We start from the raw sequence: 19,592 nt of genomic DNA, 5'->3' as shown, positions 1-19,592 counted from the left end.
ATTGTAAATACAGATCCTCTGACTAAAAAGTAAGAGGGATTTAGCGTAATTGAGGCTGTTACAAATAATAAACCACACTTCCAGGTTTGTTTGTGTTATTTGCCAATGAAAGCTCGCGCTGCGTCCTGACGCGCGGCGCGCCACCACGCCGCGTGTACGCTGCGTGTACACGCGTTCGTCATTCTTGTCCACGCAGTCAGGTGTCGCACTTCTTACACGCTGCAGGCGACGCCCGCTGAGCGTTTTCATGCACGTTCTGTCCGCACAGACTCAGTCACTGAACCGGTTTGTTCTGAAGTGCGGATGGTGGAGGAGGAAGAGGCGACGCTTCAGCGGCTGTAGCGGTGCGTGTGGGCGGGAGCGTGTCCGCGTGCAGCGAGAGCAGAGGAGAAAGCGGGATTCACACGAGCCGCGGATAAATGGACTCATTCTACCTCGTGTCAGCTGGAGAAAGCACTTTGAATTTATTTTTGAAGTTTGTGATCCGCGTTTCTGAGCCGCTGGCGGTTGCTCTGCGTCTGTGAGCGCGGAAACGCCGCCGCTGCTGCTCCTGCTGCTGCTTCCTTCCTTTTCTCAATGTGACTGAAATTGTCAGCCACTATTTTTCGCATCAGTTGTGAGTTGGACATTTGAACATCGAGGTAGGTTTTCTTGTCAAATCTAAGATGCACTTTTATGTTCTGCTGCTGGTGCGTGTGATGAATGAGCGTGGGAATCTACTTCATATGATATCATCATGATCGTATGAAACAAGGTGCCAGAGCCTCCAGCTGATCCAGTGTAGCAGGAGCAGTGATGCTGCAGTGAGGATGTTCATGGATGTCACAGCTCTGCATGGACAGCTCAGAGGAAGTATCAGTCACGGTAATATAACCCGCCATGAGATTAAAGTCAGTGCTGTCCATTTGATAACATTATCATGAGGCTGCATCAGGCTCTGCCTCCTCCAGCCAAGGAAACAAGGCCCTCGTGGAAGATTTATGTTGTCTGTAAATGCCGTTTGGTGCACACCATTAGAAAAGACGTCTCAGCATCTTTTCAGTGCAGCTTTCCACAGATACACCTCAGTATAACTCTAATGCGAGGACACAGGCCACTATAGGATGCTGCAGGTTGCTGTAGGGTGTGGTTGGCAAACATCCTCATCCTGTAAATGTCTCCTTTAGGGAAATCTCTGTCCATTTAAGTCATTACAGACTGACCACTCTTATGGTATCACAACATCTTCATCAGGCCACATCTTTACCATGCACTCTGTCTATAAGCACCCTGCCTCATCTGCTCTGGGGCCTTGTAAATCTACCATCAGACCACCAACATGTGTGGCACAGCAACTTCATTTCTCTATAAGGCACGCCATAGTAAGGTAGGATACACTTAACTATAAGTCATATTTCTGCATTCAAATGTGCTTCTGACATGCCCCACTATGGGACCTAATTTTTAATCACAAATCTCTCACCGAAGGCCAATTAAGCTACTTAAGGATAAGCAGATTGTACTTATTTGGATTGTGATATTGGGCATTGCAGCACAATCCTCACAAAGCTCCTTTGAGACAAAGCTAAGAAAAATGTTTGGTATGAGAAGCTTAAAAACACTTTGCATCACTGCCATGACCATACTTTTTATGAACGTCAGTAACATGTGATGTGAATGGGACTAAACATGGAGCTGAATCAAGAATAGAATCAGGATATAACCAAGGAGCTCAACCCAAGACACAAACTAGAACACATTTATGCATTTCATTTGGCATTCAGGTCAGTGTTGTGGGGTATTATGCTGGCGTTTTCAGGTCATACGGTTGTTCCCTTGTAGAGCGTTTGTCTTGTGTTTCTCAGCCTCTCTGTGTCTGGGACGTTTACACAGACCATCATAGTGTTTGGGTCTAGACAGTGACCAATCCAGTTCTGACAGTCCACAGCTTCACCTCGCGCACGCTTCTGTTTCAATGACGAGTGCTGCTGCTGCTTATACTGTCCGACACACATAACATTCACTCTGCATTGTAGACATGTGTGTGTGTTTGTGTGTGTGGCACAGAGCTCCACGCCCTGATTGTTGATTTTTAACCCGGGTGCATACCTTTTATGTGTTTATGAGGCTTCAGCTCCCTCTAAAGTCTGGTTAATGTTTGACGTGAGAATGCGTGTGGCCTAAGGAGCCTTTTAAGACTGTTTTTTGAGTCGGTTAAAAGCTAAAGCGCACTCCACATCTGTTAAGCAAACGCAATTAACATCTGCTGGAATTTTGTCCCTAAAGTTAAAGGAACAATGTCTTTTTTAAGTACTTGTGTTTTGCTTTTCTTATTCTTAGCTATAGGACAAGAGATTGGACCTTAAGGGAGTGTACATTTCTACATAACAGGAAACGATTAGGGCTGCAACAAGTTAATCATTTGATCACAACTAATCGATTATTGAAATAATTGTCAACTCGGTTAGTAATCGAATCTTCATTATCTGGACTATAAATGGACTCAAAAACATGCCATGTGCCAGAATTACATATCAGGAATTACATCAAAATGACATGTGTACATTTAGCCTTTTTGATCAAACTGTTTTTCTCTGTTACACGTATTTTCCGCACTATAAGTCACACCAGCCAAAAAATGCATAATAGAGAAGAAAAAAACATAGAAGTTGGACTGGAGTATGAAATGCGGTTGCAAGTATGAAAATAACAAATAATATCACATATAAGTCGCTCCGGAGTATAAGTATATAAGCATAAATATAAGTATAAGTTGCACCCCGGCCAAAACTATGAAAATAGGTGCGACTTATTGTCCGGAAAATACAGTATATACTTTATGGTGACGGCCTCAACTGCGTCATTGTAACTCCATCTGTCTCAAATTTAGGACAAATCTGATATTTACAGGCATTTCGCATTCCAAACAACTAATCGATTCGCAAATGACCGTTAGTTGCAACCCTAGAAAAGATGTATTAAATCCACAATACAAATAAAGAAAAACATAAATGACCATGATAAAATGAACTTTAAAAGTGAAGAGTGCAGATGAAATAATATCGGTCATATACTATCGGCACAATTAAACATAACTGAGCCTAGTTTTGAACATCGTCAGAGGCACATTCAGTATTCTAGCTGCATAAAACTGATAATGACTCACTATTCGTTTAAAGGCATTTGCTGTAGTTACAACAACAGAAGAGCCATCACTATAGAGCAGCGGCGTGCAGATAATCCTAAATCAAACTGTTTCATGAGGAACTCATGAAACTGCGGAAAACCATCGTCTTACCCGGAGATCGTCACGTTATCCCGGCGGACATCCTAATTTTTCCCCTCCATCCCTTGTTGGGAAATGGGAGGTTTTGTCTATAGGAGTTTTTGTTTATAAGAGTTCTTCTATTGAGAGTGTTTTTTAAACTTCCTATATTCTGTGATCTGTCCTTTTCCTCTGTATCTACTGCGTTGTATCAATGAAATTTCCCCATGTGTGGACAATAAAGGATTATCTTATCTTATCTTATCTTATCTTAAAATCAACCTGGAGACATCTGGCATTTCTGTTTAAAGCAGCTCTTTGTTTTGTCTACTTTCTCACCCTTCCCTCTAATGGTCCACCTCCAACTTGCTCTGAGTGAGTGACAGTTGCAATTTAAAGGTACCAAATATGACCAAATATATGTTACCATCCCAACCAAAAATGTTTTGGGTAATACTGGCACTCACAATACAAGAGCTCGTGTCTGTTTACTTGTAAAAACTGACCACGCTAGAACAAAAACAGGGAAAAAAGGCCTTTCCACGATAATATGTCACAATTGCACCTGTTTTGGAAGTTTTTAAATGTTGTTTTTTAGTATTATTTTGCATGTTTTGTCTGAACAGGGCACTTACTCTCATAAAGCTGTCTCTGTTAAAACAAAGATCTACGAATAAATAAATATCTTTGCATTTCTACATTTGTCGCTCACATTTTCCATCATTAAATATCCCTGTCAGATTACCAGTTTGGCAGGTTGGCATGTGACTCATTATACTCTGTTTGTCTTAATCTTCTGAGAGCCCAACAGCCACTAAAAGAACCCAAAAAGCTGAAAATAGCCGTCAGTGATGTAGGTGTAGGTGCTTTACTGGTCCTATTCTTCCTAATGGAGGCTACAATTGTACACAGTGTCTTTAGAAATCCCTTGAAGCCTGAAACTCTATATCTGTGACAGTTACTGCAGCTCTGCCCTTTTTTTTAAACAAGCCAGATTACAACATACACAAATACCAGCCAAGTTTTAGGCTGAGCAGTTGTTATTGCACACTTACAGGGCTCTAGTCTGCAGCAGCGTGTGCTCTTATTGTCGTGTGGCTTTGGCCCAGAGCAGCCTATTTTTCGCTTGATTGTGCAGCTTATTATCCAGAGACTAGCCATTGTTTGCCTTAAGAAGATTAATCAAAGGTTACATTTGGTGCCCCCTTTTATTTAGTGTTCATTTACAGGATATAAATGTTTTTTTTTTTTTATAGTAGAGCTGTGCAGTGACTCAAACTGAAATGACTAGTTTCACGTCATCAGTGATTTGTGAAATGGCACTGATTCAAAAGCTGTTTTTATTAGGGATTATTTCAAATTTGAGTGTCCCGATTATTGTGAGAATTGTGAGCAGCATTGGACTTTACTGATTATTCACGATCATTAACATCACGACCAAAACCACATATTACCGCTTCTCAATATGTGACCTGCTTCATGAAATCAAACTTTCTGAAGTATCAATTTGGCATAAACGGCAAGACGCGGAGGAGAAAAATGTGACTTGATTTTGCTTCTAAAATCATCACATTTCTTTTATCCATCCATCCATCCATTTTCTACCGCTTGTTCCCTTTCGGGGTCGCGGGTGACTGGAGCCTATCCCAGTAACTTCGGGCCTTAGGCGGGGTACACCCTGGACAGTGGCCAACTTGTCGCAGGGCCAACACATTTCTTTTAATTGAACTAAAAAAAGACCTAATTTAGTTTGTAAATTGTCACTTTTCTATCAATTTAGTTTGCTGCTAAAAATGCCAAGATTATAATTTTTTAGTCTCTACTATTATATTGTGACCTAAATAATCACGATTATCAATAAATCTTATAATCTTTACATCCCTAGTATTCATTAGGTTTTTTAATCAGAATAAATTGTGATTGTAAAAAATCTTGATACTTTTTCCCTCGTTGAAAGGGTAAAATGCTCTTTGCACATTTGTTTTGAAGTCTCTCGAGGAACTGTTTGTGTCCTCTGACCTTTTGGGTGGCTTTCGTTTGCTCTGATGACAACCAGACTCTTGTTATATTGCGGGTTTCCTCAGTTAAAGTGTCCTGTTTCACGTATAACAGTCCCATTTCTTCCCCCAGAACTATAAATGTGTTCAGCTTCAAGGTGCCAAGCCTGAGCACAAATGGACCACATGATTTGAGTCACGGTGATCTCTGCAGACAATGCGCTCTCTTTCTTCAGTTTTATCTGCTTTATTTTCATTTGTTTGTTTTAAATGAAGAGTTAACGGCGCTGCACACTGTTGAAGGCTGTGATTAGGGCTGTGCAATTAATCCTATTCTAATCACGTTCCGATCGGGTGCTTTTCATTGACACAAAAAGCATGTTCAGAGCAGATTTCACACTAGTTTTGTGTTGAAATCCAGATGGAAAGCCACTTGTAATTGTTTTCAGTCATAAAAAAATGTAATCAATGGGAAAATTGTGTTTTTTTTTGTGTCTGCCGTGTTATTTCCCGGCTCTAACTGTGAATGTATTTGGCTGTAGATAATTTGTGTGACTAGTTGTGCTGCTGAATAGATGCAGCTGTATTAGTCTCTAGTTATGGCATCAATGTTTTCTTTGTAAGGGATTTCTCTGTCAGTCTTATCTCTTTAAATGAGACGGTGACATCGCAGACACCGTTGCACTGCACACTACTGTAAAAGTGAACAAATGGGTGGTATTGAGGCTATTTGGAGTTCTCCATTTCTTAGCCCATGTTTCACTGTCTGTTCTTTAGTTCGTAAAGTCCACTGGGTGATTTGGCTTGACAACACTAGCTGCGTATGAGAAAGTGCTGTGACTGTCCTGCCCCCATTATCTCGGTTGGTGCATGTCTGTCTGGCAGTCAACCCCAGCTTTAAGATTGGAGAGCAGATTACAAGTGTTTTACAAAAGTGTTTTCACTCATTACTGTGTGCTCAGTTGGGGCGACGCTTTACTTTATGAGAAATAGAGGTTTTGAGAGACTAAGGGTTGCCTTGGTAACTATTTCATCCATCTGTGTCAGTGGTATGAATGTCTAGAGATGTTCACGGATGAAAAGATGGCGACGCCTGTGATCTAGATGCTCCAGCTCTCATCATTGCATTATTTATTGTGAGTGTAAGGTCACTGGGTTATGTTTGTGCATACTACAACTCTGTTAAAGTGAGCGTGCATTGTCTATAAATGTTTTTTCAAACGGTCTCAAATACCTATATTTATATATACCCGTATTTATGTCACCGTTTTATCAGGTAGAACATTTAGATAGTAACACATGTACAATGTTAAAACGGTGACGGTGAGCTCCAGCGGGACACTGTGGTTGCTGGCCGATTGTGCCAAGCACATTTCTCTGCCCAGTGGAGTTTCTAATCACAGTTCAGGGAGTAGAACTGGACAATGATGAATGCCTTAGGTTTTGTCTGGACTGGATCCACGTGGCTTTGAAAGCAGGACAGAATTGAGCACAGCATGTCTCCTCCAAAACCGTGCTCTTATCTCCCGGCTGTTACACTTTATTATATTGCGCTAAAAAGTTGATAAACATTTTAACTAGAGCTGGTAAATTTATTGTAATCAAATCAAATTGTAATTATTGCAATTGGCCAATCTACAAAGACTGTAATTATTTACTCCGTAAATGTATTTACTCTGAAAACAACATTATTGAGCTTGAGTTTTTGGAGCGACTGGATTGTTTAATCTGCCTTTTCACTTATGAAGATGCTAAATATGGTACTTCTCTATATACATAGTAGTTTTTGCACCCACTCTATTACCTGTTCAAGATTCAAGATTCAAAAGCTTTTTTGTCTGTTTAAAAACAGAAAATTGTCTTTGGCGTGTTCCAGACATGAAGCCACAACCTCTAAATGTATTTATTCAATCTTCATTAAGGACACGGGTGTATTTACATGTTAATTATTGATTAAAAAAAGCCCAAAATATGTAAATAAATAATCAAATAAATATAAAGGAAATACGTCAAAAAACCCAAACTTGCAATGAACTAAGTTTATGTGCTCTCTGTCTCTTTTACAGATCCAGCAGGATGTAGTAGTGTATAATGAGCCTGTTTAGTGTAGTAGAGCGGAGGAGCAGCTTCTAACTCTGGCCTGGTCTCCACACGTCTACCACATCTATGTCTGCTCCGCTCAGGCAGGCGGGCTGCTATGTCATCCACCACACCCCATGGGGCCCAACCCTCTAAAAAGGGCCGGAGGACAGAGAAACTCGAAGTGATGGCTGACCCTACTCAAGCCACCAACGAGGAGGTGCAGGTCGAACTGCAGCAAGAGCGGGCCAAGGTGAGCTCACAAGCACCTGAAACATGGAGAAAAAAACATGACAGAAACATGCTTACACTATGTAACTGTGTAATAACTGGCTGCATTGAAAAGAAGGGAAGAGTAAAAAGTTTGACGTTCCTTTTGCCTCAGGTCTGTAAGCTCCGTGAGCGTCTGCAGGAGCAGCGTCAGGCCCGGGAGCTTGAACAACACAAACACTCTGTCAACATCACAGACCTGAGGGCCAAACTCCATGAAGAAAAACTCAGAGAAGTGGCAGCTGCTCGAGAAACTTTAGCTCGACAACATGAGGTGGAGCTGGCCCGCGCCATCAAGATCCGAGACACTGAGGTCCAGAGGCTGCAGGGCCTCGTCAATGCGCTGAGGGACGGTGCGGCCGACAAACTCAAAAACGCGCTGCTCGGAGAGGCGCGGGAGGAGGCCAGGAGGGCGTTTGACGGGGAGAGGATAAAGCTACAACAAGAGGTAGGTTTTAAAGCCGGTATCAATAATGGAAGATCATGGGTTTGTTTATGGTAATGTTATTCTATTTAAAGATAATTACTGTAAAGATCCAAAGCACTTCTGAATAAACGGGGGTGAAGAACATTATTTTAAGCATATTAGATTGCCTCTGATATTATTATTTCACAAAATAATGCCCGTCTAAGGCTTTTTTCCATGTGGATATTATATAGTGTAAACATGTGGGGTGTGTCTATATATAGAAGTGAATGGGTTCTGGGTCAAGTGCTGATAGGGGACCTACAAGCCTTTTGTAAATGTTTTTTTTCTTCCCCCGTCTGAAAAACAGGAAAAGGTGGAAATGCCTCTTGCCAAGCTATTGTTGTTCTGAAGCTTATTTGTAAAACACAACGTTCATAACTTGTATTGTTGAATCATGTTTATTTGTCATCAAGTTGCACCTACATTACTTGTTTTCTACGTTGGTATAAAATGTTGTAATGGTTTTGTGGCTTTCCCTGGTTCATTTTAGATCCTGGAGCAGAAGATGGGCAGAAAGCAGGCTGAGGAGGCCCTGGCCAACGCTCTGCAGGCAGATAAAGCCAAAGCAGCAGATCTGCGCACCGCCTACCAACAGCACCAAGACGAGGTGCACCGCATCAAACGAGACTGTGAGAGGGACATCCGCCGACTGGTGAGTCCATCTGGGAATCTAGCTTGGAAGGGTTGTCAGAAAGAAATCAATACCCAGATGCTAAAACTCATAATAAAACTAGATACTCATTTGAAAAAGAATCAATATGGAAATAAATTACATGAATGAAATAAAAAATACAGTTATAATTTTGAATAAGAATCATTTGGACCTTTCCCGAACAGTTTTATCAATATCAGAGCTAGTATAAGACCACATGATAGCGTTAAATTAACTGTTACATACTATTGTGAGTGTTTTTATTATTATCGTGGTTTTGAAATCAATATCGAGTATTGAGCCTATTACTTTAGTATCAAAGTTTGACATACTGTGATAAAACTAGCGCTTGTTGTTGCTTGTATACGTGCGTTTATTACATTTTCTGTTAATTGACTTTGTCATAATTGAACACACATTTGCGTATCTTGTGAATAAGGCTTGTCATGCAAAGTATACATTTATTTATAGATTATTCTTCGCTCCGGCACTACTAAAAGCCACATTTATATACATTACAGAACTGAATCTCAAGCACATTCAGTTCATCCAATCTCTGTTGTTTTACCCTGCTTTTCTATCGTCCTTTATTAGGCCCACGCCAACCAGTAACTTTGTCCACATTATGTAATGTGTACTGGCACTTAAACAAAGGTGACTTGTAGTAAAACCAGTGAAGCTGTCTTACACTGATTGATCGCTGCGAGGCATTTCAGGAAATACCAGCGCTAAAAGAACAAAGTGTTGAGGGGAAGTCGAGGAGGAACTTGTTAGAAGTGTGAGACATGGTAGAAACGCACTAGGAACACCGTTTTGGAAAATACTGTAAGACTTTAACACTTTTTTTTTTTAAATGCTGCTGATAAAAAGCCAAAATGGAATACGTTTAAGAAATCTTTCAACTTTTATGGGCAATATTGTTAGGTTAATATTAGTTTCAAGTCCAATATGGCACTAATATCTAATTCAGACAATACAAAATCATGTTAATTTAGACACGTGTTGCTTCTACTTACATAGTGGCACTTTCAGCATATGTATTTGTTCTGATATTCTGTGCAGATGGATGAGCTGAAAGCCAAGGACCGAGCCGTTTGTGCCCTGGAGCGAGACTTAGGGGTGCAGTCTGGTTATGCCCAAAAGCTGCAGCTGCAGAAAGAGGCTCTGGACGAGCAGCTGGGGCAGGTACGAGAGGCTGAGAAGTTCAACCACGGCAGCCCCAAAAGAGAAGCGGTGCCTGGGCTCGGAGATAACACCGAATCGCAGAACAACCAGGTATTTCATCACGCTGGGAATACGGTGATACTTTTGTTCAGTTATGCCTGCTGCGCACACTCAGGGCAGGGGACCATTTAAAAGTACCAATACAGGAAAAATACAAATGTACAGAAAAGTGTTTTGCTTTGATAACAAGTGTTGATGCTTGGTGCGTCCTGGGAGAGCGCTACAGGAAGTTCACAATAAAACATTTTTTTTTCTCACATAAATTGTATCAAATGGAATTTATGAACATCTTGTCATTCTAGATTCTGAAAACCAGGTATTGTTAAAAAAAAAAAAAAAAAGCCTCACAAATGCACAGAATTACATAAAATTCCAGAAGATATAATTGGATATATTACTAGTGAATTGTATTTTTTAACATTAAAGCTAAACTAAAGACTTTTATCATTTGAAAAACTTAAAGCAAAAATGTCCAAACTATAGCTGTAGGCAAAGTGTTTATTTATTCATGTTTTTGCCCTCATAAATAAAGTACTTTTATTGCTAAATTAAAAATCCTTTACCTTCTTATAAGTAACCAACATTTTCATGACATTATGGCTCAAATCTTAAATAAGGGTGTGGTTCAAACCTCTGTTAAATGCACCGATCTGATTTTTTTCTCCTGGGAGCTCTGTGTTTCCCTTTTGTTTGGATTGTACTTTGAAAGTCAAATATTCGGAGGCGGTGCTTAGGAACGTTTTTACATACAGAACCATTCATGCATAAAAGTATTTACATCTCTGATCCACCCTCACCTTTTCCATCCATAAAACAAACCTGCATGTGTGCCTGCATGACCATCCCTGCTTCAGTTTGTGTCTTCCTTCCCCTCTCCTCTGCCCCCTGCTGTTCAGGAGGTGGACGAGCGCGACATGAGGAGATTCCAGCTGAAGATCGCTGAACTTCACGGAGTGATCCGGAAGCTCGAAGACAGAAATGCACTGCTGGCTGATGAGAGAAACGAGCTGGTGAGCGCTTGCATGTCAACAAGCAAATCTGGTCACGTTTAGAACTATGTGGTGACATGTTATTGTTTTGTTTCTTTTATGAATAAAAGGTAAAGCGGGTGAGAGAGGCAGAGAGCCAGATGAAGCCCATGTTTGAGAAGAACAAGCGTTTGTCCAAAAAAAACGATGACCTCCTACACACTCTGCAGCGAATGGAAGAGAAACTCAAAAACATGAGCCGCGAAAATGCTGAGAGGGTGAGTATTTTTAGCACTGAATTCACTTTTTCCCCCTCAAACTTTGCAGCAGACATGCAATAAAACATACATGATTTAAAGCCTGTGCGTACCAACATTTTGGGCTTTATTTTGGGCTTCATTTTGTGCGTGCCTGGCTTTATAAATGAAGGCCCAGGTCTGTGGAGTCTCGCAGTAAGAATACATGCTGATTGTTATCCATGGAAACAAGCAGGTTGTTACACAGTGCTCCATTTAATAATTAAAAAAAAAAAAAAAAGTATACACATTTCCCATACTACTGAAATAATAGTATGGCAAAAATTGTGAGACTTGAAGATGTTACCTCAAAATATGTGAAATAATAAACTAATTAAAGCTGCAATAATCAAAAGCACAATTTGAATGGACACAATTAGCAAATCGCAAAGGGTGCAATTTTTAAGTACCATCATTTCCTCTAACAAAATATCCTAATCCTGCATAAAACTGCTAACTATAGTTTAGATCTGCACAAATATGTCTTTAGCAGTTTGTTAGTTCATTGCCCTGTTTCAGTTTTTAATGTCAATTTGTGTTTAAATGTGAACTTTGAAGAGAATCCTATTATTAAAACATAAATCTAATCGCAATTGTCAGAAAAATCACTATTAGACATTTTTCCCAAATCGTGCAGCCCTAATAATACAACAATAATACTTACACCCACGTAGTATTTTTGCAAACTTGACTACTTTGTGATGTTTTTACATTGGGAACAAAAATGAATGGCTCTCTTTTGTCACGTTCTTCTCCCCAGAAAGAGAAAGCTGCCTCTTCTCGTCCTCCGTCACAACAACAGTCTCATCAGTCCCAGTTAAAGAGACCGAGCTCTCTGACAGACCTAAGCCACGCCCACGAGGAACAGGAAGTGGAGTTCCTCAAACTGCAGGTCGTGGAACAGCGGGGAATCATCGACGAGCTCACACAGGTCTGGAGAGGCCTTAAAGTTTCACTGTATCACAACTGTCTTTAACTATATATATTTACTCCACAGGGTTAAAGATGTATTTATTACAGTTAGGAATGTCACAAATTTTACAATGATTTAAAGATAATTCTGTGAAATCTCGTCCAGCACTTTACTTTTAGTGAAATTTAACTTCCTGAATAACAAATATAAACGTGACAAAATCAACCAGACAATAAAAAGTACTTAATATTTTACGATAGATTGATTTAAAACCACTAAACTTAATATTTTACAATAGATTGAATTCAAACCACTTCATTTTGCTTCACAATTATATTTTTTTAGTTCTTATGATTACATTGTGACCTAAATAATCCCAATTATTGATGACCTAATTACAGTTAATGTTAACACCTCAGCATCTCACAAAACACTGTACTTCACCATATACAATTTGATTACAGTCAATAATAATAATAATTATAACCTTGATATTTATTCCCACAAATTGCTGGACTGTTGTTTGGTTAAAAAGTCTAGCAGATAAATGTTTGTATAAATCCTTGTTTGCAGGAACGTGACCGATTGGCAATGACCGTCAAGTCCAAGCGGAGACAAGTGAAGCTGCCCAAAGTAAGTGTGAATTCTGTTATTCTGTTGATAAAGCAGAGTTATACCTAAGCAACCGCTCCTGACGGATCGCCGTGTGTGTTGAAGCTGCTGTGAAGTGTTCTTAATGTAATTGGCCTCAGGGGACTTTAATGACAGTGCACCACACAACAAGAAGCGTCGCGCGTCCAAACATACATCTGCTGTGCTCGTCTCACAGGGAGGAGGAATTATCCCTGGCTCTGTGTTCCTTTAAACATTATTACATGAGCCATCAATCTCGAGACAAGAGTTATGCTTCGTGGAGGCTTGATACATTGATAACCAGATGCTAATCAATACTACAGACTCTACTGTAGGTCAAAGTATAACATTTCAAACACTATTTGGATACTAAGGAGTTGGCTCAATACTCAATAATGTGGATTGGAATGACAATTTAAAAAAAATCTTTGTTTTTAGGCATGAGACACTTTTCTATTTCATAATTTAAACTTGTTTTTGTGTCAATTTTAATATCTGATTTTTGACACCCCTTAACCTGATTCACAGCAGATTGTAGCAGATGTGTAGCACTATGAATGAAATGAGTTTTACACACAGGAAGTCACAAACATTACGAGAATTAATCTTGCTGGCAAAGTTAGACCCTATCAAGTCTGCTATATTCAAGTAGTATGACATGTTTAAGAATACTAGTACTACTCTAATGTTATTTTGTGTTGGAAATCACATTATATTGTACATTCTGTGTATGGAGATGGTAAAGGGGAAAGGCTTTGTTGCAGAAAAGGAAGGAATAATTGCCCGTGTTCGTTCATGTTGTGGGTGAATTCACTAGAGGCCGTGATGTTGCTAAGGGTGGAGTTTATAGATGCGGGTCTCTCACCTCATCTTAACTTGGCACTTCTGTCTCATCGTTGCAGAGGACGCGGTAGTTGACGTTTGATAGTTTTCGGTATTTCTTGTCGTGCGTTGGAAGGTGGGCGGACATTTTGGGTCAGCCTCACGTGTTTGTTCACTTCCATCATGACGGAGTATTTTCTTTTAATTCTCTATTTTTCTGCCTTCATCTGCTTGTGCGCCCTCGTTTGTCTGTATTTTTCCGGTTGTCAGGAGATGACTTACAAACATGATGGTGAGAGTTATTGTTAAGAAAGGAAAAAAGAGAAAGAAAGAGCAGTGTATTCTTAAAGTACTTTATGACAGGGCTTTAATTAAGGATATAGCAATGGAATATGTATTTTTTAGATGCATTTTTATCAGTTTAAGGTAAAAATATGTTGACTGAAGACTTCAACAATCTATAAATAGCGACTACTATTGATAAAAGTAACAAATTGTACTTTTTTCCTAGTTGTTTAGTTTGAATAATGCTACTTTTTGTGTGTTTTAGTCTTATATGATCCAGGTAATGATTGACAATTGTTTAAATTATCCACAATTATTTTATTAGTCAACGCAGATGTAAAAACAGTTGTAACGCACGTTCTTACACCGCTCTTTGTTACAGAGGCATGTTGTGGAGACATATTTTGGATTTGACGAGGAGTCGATCGATTCAGAAACCTCGTCGCTCGTTTCATACAACACTGACCTGACTGACCGCACGCCCGCCACGCCAGAGGAAGATATAGAAGAGGTAAAAAAGTCATCTCATGCTAGTTTATTTTAAGAATGTAAAAGATTGATTATTGTGTGTTATTGAATGTAATTATTCATATTCATTAGCACTACTAATGTATACAACAATTTGCTTATATTGTGACTGTTAGATATGCATTATTTGAATAGAGTGTACTGTTTATAGTACAAATAAATAGATAAAAATGCTGCAAAAGGAGCTGATTGAATATAAACATGAAAAAAAATATAAGTTGGGTATAAGGTGAGATTTCAGAACTTTTGTGATTAATTCTTTCACATTCGTCCGATTATTCATCTCAACTAATGTGTTTTTATCACACATTTCTGTTGTATTGACATAATATCATCTGAATATAGTTTGAGGTATTCATTTTTGTCAGTATCCCAAATTAGAACTATTACGCATGAACTGAAGTCACATGTCTCTGGTTTTGGTTCGACTATAATCTGTACGTGTTCTCAGTGTGTTCTCATTTTAATCGCAGAATTTCTGTCGCGAGGAGTCCGAGCTCCGTTTTCGACAGCTGACCAGAGAGTACCAGGCGCTGCAACGTGCCTACGCCCTCTTGCAGGAGCAGACCGGCGGGACGCTGGATGCCGAGCGGGAGGCCAGGGTTTGTACTCCGACATGATGCGGTGACCTCAAACAGACAGTCCCCCCCCCCCCCCCCCCCTTTTGCGCTGGAGCTTGATTTATGTTCTTTATGCGCCGCAGACCCGAGAGCAGAAGCAGGCGGAGCTGAGCAGCTGCCAGGCGAAAATCGTGGACCTGGAGAAGGCCCTGTCGGAGCGGGGGCAGGTAACACTGACCAGGGAGGGGAAGAGGAGCTGGCGGGTCTTGCTCTCGCTGGCCGTCCTGCATGTTTGTCTGGCCGCTCTGCTCCTGGTCTGGCGCTATGCTGAACACGCCCGCACCTTCCTGTGTCGTCACTTCCTGCATGCGTGTGTGACGTCACGGCCTCTGTCGCCTCTGTGCCTCGCTCTGTGTCCCAAAGACGCCGGCTGGTCCTCCTTGTTCCTGTGCGATTTGAATATCCGTCCAGAAATGGATCTCAGCTATTGGGTCAGATATGTGATGTCATATTTTCCAAATCCATATTAGGTCACGTTTGTAATTTATCTTTTAAGTGGCATTCTATTCAGACCAGATTCATTTCAGAAGTGACTTAGAACGTGTGCCGTGTGTTCCGTTTGTGTCTGTTCTTCGCCAAAAGCTTTTCGTTTCTGTTTGTTGTATCTCGTCTCTGGTGGTGATGGCCTGTTCTTTTCTTCCAAATACTGCATGATTTTCTTCTAAATTAATAAAGCTGTTCGTCTCACCTTGTTCTTGTCTTGTGTTTGTGCCTGCATCACATCGGCATGTTTCAGTTTACAGTGCATGTTTGGGTAAAGTTCAAGTTCATCCAGGACATCCATATAGTTTTGCAATTGTTCTTCTAATGCTTGACTTGGTTGCTATGACAGGATTCAAAATGGGTTGAAGAGAAGCAGTACTTGCTCAGGACCAATCTGGATCTTCACGAGAAGGTGATTCTGTTCTCATGTTTATACATTTGTTTGTTTGTGGTGTCTCAAGGCAGTTGGTACAATAGAATCTGGATGTTTAAACCTTTATGATGTATGTAATTGTTCTGTCATAGATGCGTGCGCTGCAGCAGACAGAAAAGCGACTAGAAGCTGAGGTTCAAGACGCTCGGGACCAAAATGAGCTGCTGGAGTTCAGAGTGCTTGAACTAGAAGTAAGAGACTGTAATACCATCATAGTGTCACCAGGAGGCGACAACAACAGCTTCAGCTCCAGAATCAAGACTTATTTACAGTGACCCATAGACTGCCTGGATTGTTTCATTGAACATACAAAGAACGACACTGTATCCATATGACTATGTGTCTATAGTTTTGCATGGAAGCTGTTGGCCCCATCCGTGAACTGGAATCATTTTGAATGCATGAATGTTGATGTATTTTACTTGAATAAATCACTGCACCCACTTTCATCTTTGCTCATTTTGTATCCCATTTGCACGCATGTTTTCTTACTTTATTTGTATTGTGTCAACCATCAGTGTTGTATATTACTGAGGTATAATATTTATAATGTGAATAAATGATTATTGTTATTATATCTGAGAACATATCTTCACTGATGTTTTAAATCTGAACAATGTGTTGTTCACTGGAACTCCTTTTTCCGGATTTAATTTTGTCCATGTGGATTTTTGCACCCCATTTCTGTATTTGTTTTTCACCTCCTTTGTTTTAGCAGATCCTGGTCATGTTTTCTGTCTTAATGTAAGTAACATCCCAATAGTTTCCTTTATCACTCGAGCTGTGTTTATTACCTGTGAAACAACGTTACCGATAATTGTGTGAGGAGATTATGTTGTCCTGCTGTTGCTGCGGTTTCTTCTCTGCATTCATTGAATTACTGTCCTTCCAGGAAAGAGAGCGGAGATCTCCTGCCATGAACCTTCACATGTCGGCCTTCCCCGAAAACAGCAGCAGCGCCCTGCAGTCCTACTGCCGCCAGCAGGGGGTGAAGGTGAGGACAAAGTACCCAAGTACATTTGAATGTTCTTTTACTTAATTACTGTATACTGTCAACAGGATGTAATTATCCCTGAGCTCATGAAGAAGCTAGATATACTTGGTGATAATGGGGTGAGTTATCAAATATGTTTTACAATTTTTATTGTCATCATTATTATTATTTTAACTCTTTTCTTTAAATGAACAGAACCTGAGAAATGAGGAGCAGGTTGCTGTGATCCAAGCAGGGACAGTCATCTCCCTGTGTGAAAAGGCAAGTGTGTCGCTTTTGCTGACACCCAGTGGAGAGTTTCTACTACTGCACTGTACGTTTAACCCTGGATGACCTTGTGTTTATACAGTGGCTAAAGCAAATTGACAATACTGAGGCAGCGCTAACTCAGAAAATGATTGATTTGGAAAATGACAAGGTGGGAAACTGTTTTTTACCATTCAAATCTCCTGCCATGATCTGCTGTTTATTCTGTTTTGTTTTGTAAAAAGGAGCTGTTCAGTAAACAGAAGGGGTTTCTTGAGGAAGAGTTGGACTACAGAAAGCAGGCTCTGGACCAGGCCTATATGGTATGAACATTTTAACAGAATAAAAACAGAGATTTGAGTTATATTACAGAAGTTGTATGATTTTGTAGAACAATAGTCAGTAATGTTGTAGAAGTAGAACATTATGCATGACACATCTTGGACTTCATAAACATTTTCATAAAGGTACTTTACATTTTGTTGGGATACTGCATCTTTAACACTTACAAGTTTAACCCAATTGAAGTTTACACTACATTTACCTTTCACATTGAATACAATTCAAAGAATTTAAAAAAAGAGATGAAGTTATGAATGTGGTTTTGAGCCGTTTAAACTATAAAGATTGTGGTGTAGTAATGACTCTTCCTGATTTAAAACACAAAACATCTACATAAGTCTTAACATGTTATTTGGTCAGTGTTGTTGTTTCCTGGTTAAAGTCCCACTTGAAATTATGGAGCCAAGTTCTTGATTTATACATGTAGCAGATCAGCTGTGGTGGTATGATACAAAAGTGAATGTGCTGTTTACCTTCACAGTAGATTCTTCCTAAACCACGGTACAGCATGTATAAGTCAACAGGCCCGCAGTCTGAAGTGGACAGTGCCTTTGATTTCTTGGTCTCAGTGGTGTTTCTGTGTGTCTCTGGTCTATGTGCATGTGTCTTGCATGTGCATGTGCTCGGCCCGTGTGCCTGTCCCCTGTGTGGCTGCTTGTGCAGAGGATCCAGGAGCTGGAGGCCACGTTGTACAGCGTTCTGCAGCAGGATGAGCCGGGGGGCCGCGCTGTGGCCGAGTCTTTGAGCGAGCGGCAGAGGGATGAGCTGCAGCTCGCCGTGGAGAAGCTGCGGAAGCAGATCCTCAGGCAGAGCCGTCAGTTTGACAGTCAGATCTTACAGGAGCGCATGGAGCTCCTACAGCAGGCGCAGCAGGTAAGGCCCAAATGACCTCAGGATATTAATGCTCCTCCTCTGACCCTGGTCTGAACCAAACCTCAATGAAAAAGATGCAGTATCCCTCTGTGTGCCTCCTTTACCTGTGACAGAATGAACAGTAGAATGAGTCTTCATTGTGATTATCCCTCACTCTCTTGCCCTCACTGTAGTTTACACCCATTAATCTCATTATTATCATTCCTCCACATTTACATAGCACTGTGACTTCAGTTGTAGAACGGGTTATCTTTCCCTTTATGGTTGTTCCTGCATGACAACATGGGAAAAGGAAACGGTATAACAGTTAATGAGCACTTTTGAACACATACAGAAGGATTCATTTGCACAGCACTTCAGTCTAGATCTACAGACACGTACGTTTGCAACTGGGCAAATTTCTTTTGCAGTCGCCATGGCAGCCACTCCCAAAGACATGTCGAGAAAGAAGTTGAAGCATAAATGTACAGCGCATAATTCTTTCTATTGTTAAATATTTTTTTAAATGCTGGATAAACCTTTCCCTCTTGTCATTTTGCTCATCTGGGTGTTTCTCTTTTCACTTTGCAGCGAATTAGAGAGTTGGAGGACAGGATTGACTTGCAAAAGAGACAAATAAAAGAAATAGAGGAAAAGGTAGTTTATCTTCAAGACTTTATAAGTATTCATTCAAACTAGGCATGTGTTATTGTTAGCTATTCCTCACATTAATGTTGTTTGTCTTTTCTCTCCTTTTTTACTCATTAATTCAACCCTTTTGTTCCTTTTAGTTTTTGTTCCTATTTTTGTTTTTCTCTTTAGCGTTCATACTTTGGCCCTAACAAGATTGTATGTGGACCAAACTCAGGTAGAGCCCATTGTATTTTGAAGTAGCATTAACAGACTCAAGACTAAATTGCTTTTGTCTTATTTGTGTAGGTTTTGAAGAACTCCAAATCATGAGGAGGAAATGCCAGTTTTTACGCCTTCGTTGACTCTTAAAAACCCAATGGCCGTTTTGATAATCGTGCATTTGCAATTTTTATACACATTTTTACATGAACAGATTTACTAAGGAAAAAGAAAAAAAAAAAAAAAAAAAACAGCCTAAACATCTCAGCAAGTACTTTGGGCATCGAATAACAGAAAAAAATAAATTTATAGTGGATAGTTTTTTTACAGAGACTGACCACTGCCACTAGTTGGAAAGCGAGAGAAGAGATGAGTGAAAGTGGAGGACAG

At 40.1% G+C, this 19,592-nt stretch overlaps 2 protein-coding genes across 2 annotated transcripts; both read left to right on the top strand.

The window, feature by feature from the left end:
* Positions 1-557: 557 nt before the first annotated feature.
* On the top strand, positions 558-19,218 carry jakmip1 (janus kinase and microtubule interacting protein 1). Its single transcript, XM_072439714.1, has 22 exons — positions 558-641; positions 7,308-7,573; positions 7,706-8,038; positions 8,550-8,711; positions 9,774-9,986; positions 10,832-10,945; positions 11,035-11,181; positions 11,960-12,130; positions 12,686-12,745; positions 14,235-14,363; positions 14,854-14,982; positions 15,084-15,167; positions 15,833-15,895; positions 16,009-16,107; positions 16,809-16,910; positions 16,976-17,029; positions 17,106-17,171; positions 17,260-17,328; positions 17,402-17,479; positions 18,162-18,371; positions 18,942-19,007; positions 19,142-19,218. The coding sequence occupies exons 2-22, from the start codon at positions 7,439-7,441 to the stop codon at positions 19,190-19,192; spliced, it is 2,535 nt and encodes an 844-aa protein (XP_072295815.1). The 5' UTR covers positions 558-641; positions 7,308-7,438; the 3' UTR covers positions 19,193-19,218.
* Positions 13,679-14,354, top strand: LOC140354609 (uncharacterized). The gene is made up of 2 exons (XM_072439715.1): positions 13,679-13,859; positions 14,235-14,354. The coding sequence occupies exons 1-2, from the start codon at positions 13,751-13,753 to the stop codon at positions 14,264-14,266; spliced, it is 141 nt and encodes a 46-aa protein (XP_072295816.1). The 5' UTR covers positions 13,679-13,750; the 3' UTR covers positions 14,267-14,354.
* Positions 19,219-19,592: the final 374 nt, after the last annotated feature.

Source organism: Eucyclogobius newberryi, unplaced genomic scaffold (genome assembly GCF_026437365.1).
Source record: "Eucyclogobius newberryi isolate DKJ021-1_F unplaced genomic scaffold, fEucNew1.0.hap1 SCAF_11, whole genome shotgun sequence".
NCBI classification, from domain to species: domain Eukaryota; kingdom Metazoa; phylum Chordata; class Actinopteri; order Gobiiformes; family Gobiidae; genus Eucyclogobius; species Eucyclogobius newberryi.
The sequence above is the reverse complement of the archived record's forward strand: the minus strand, read 5'-3'. Positions and strand labels throughout refer to the sequence as shown.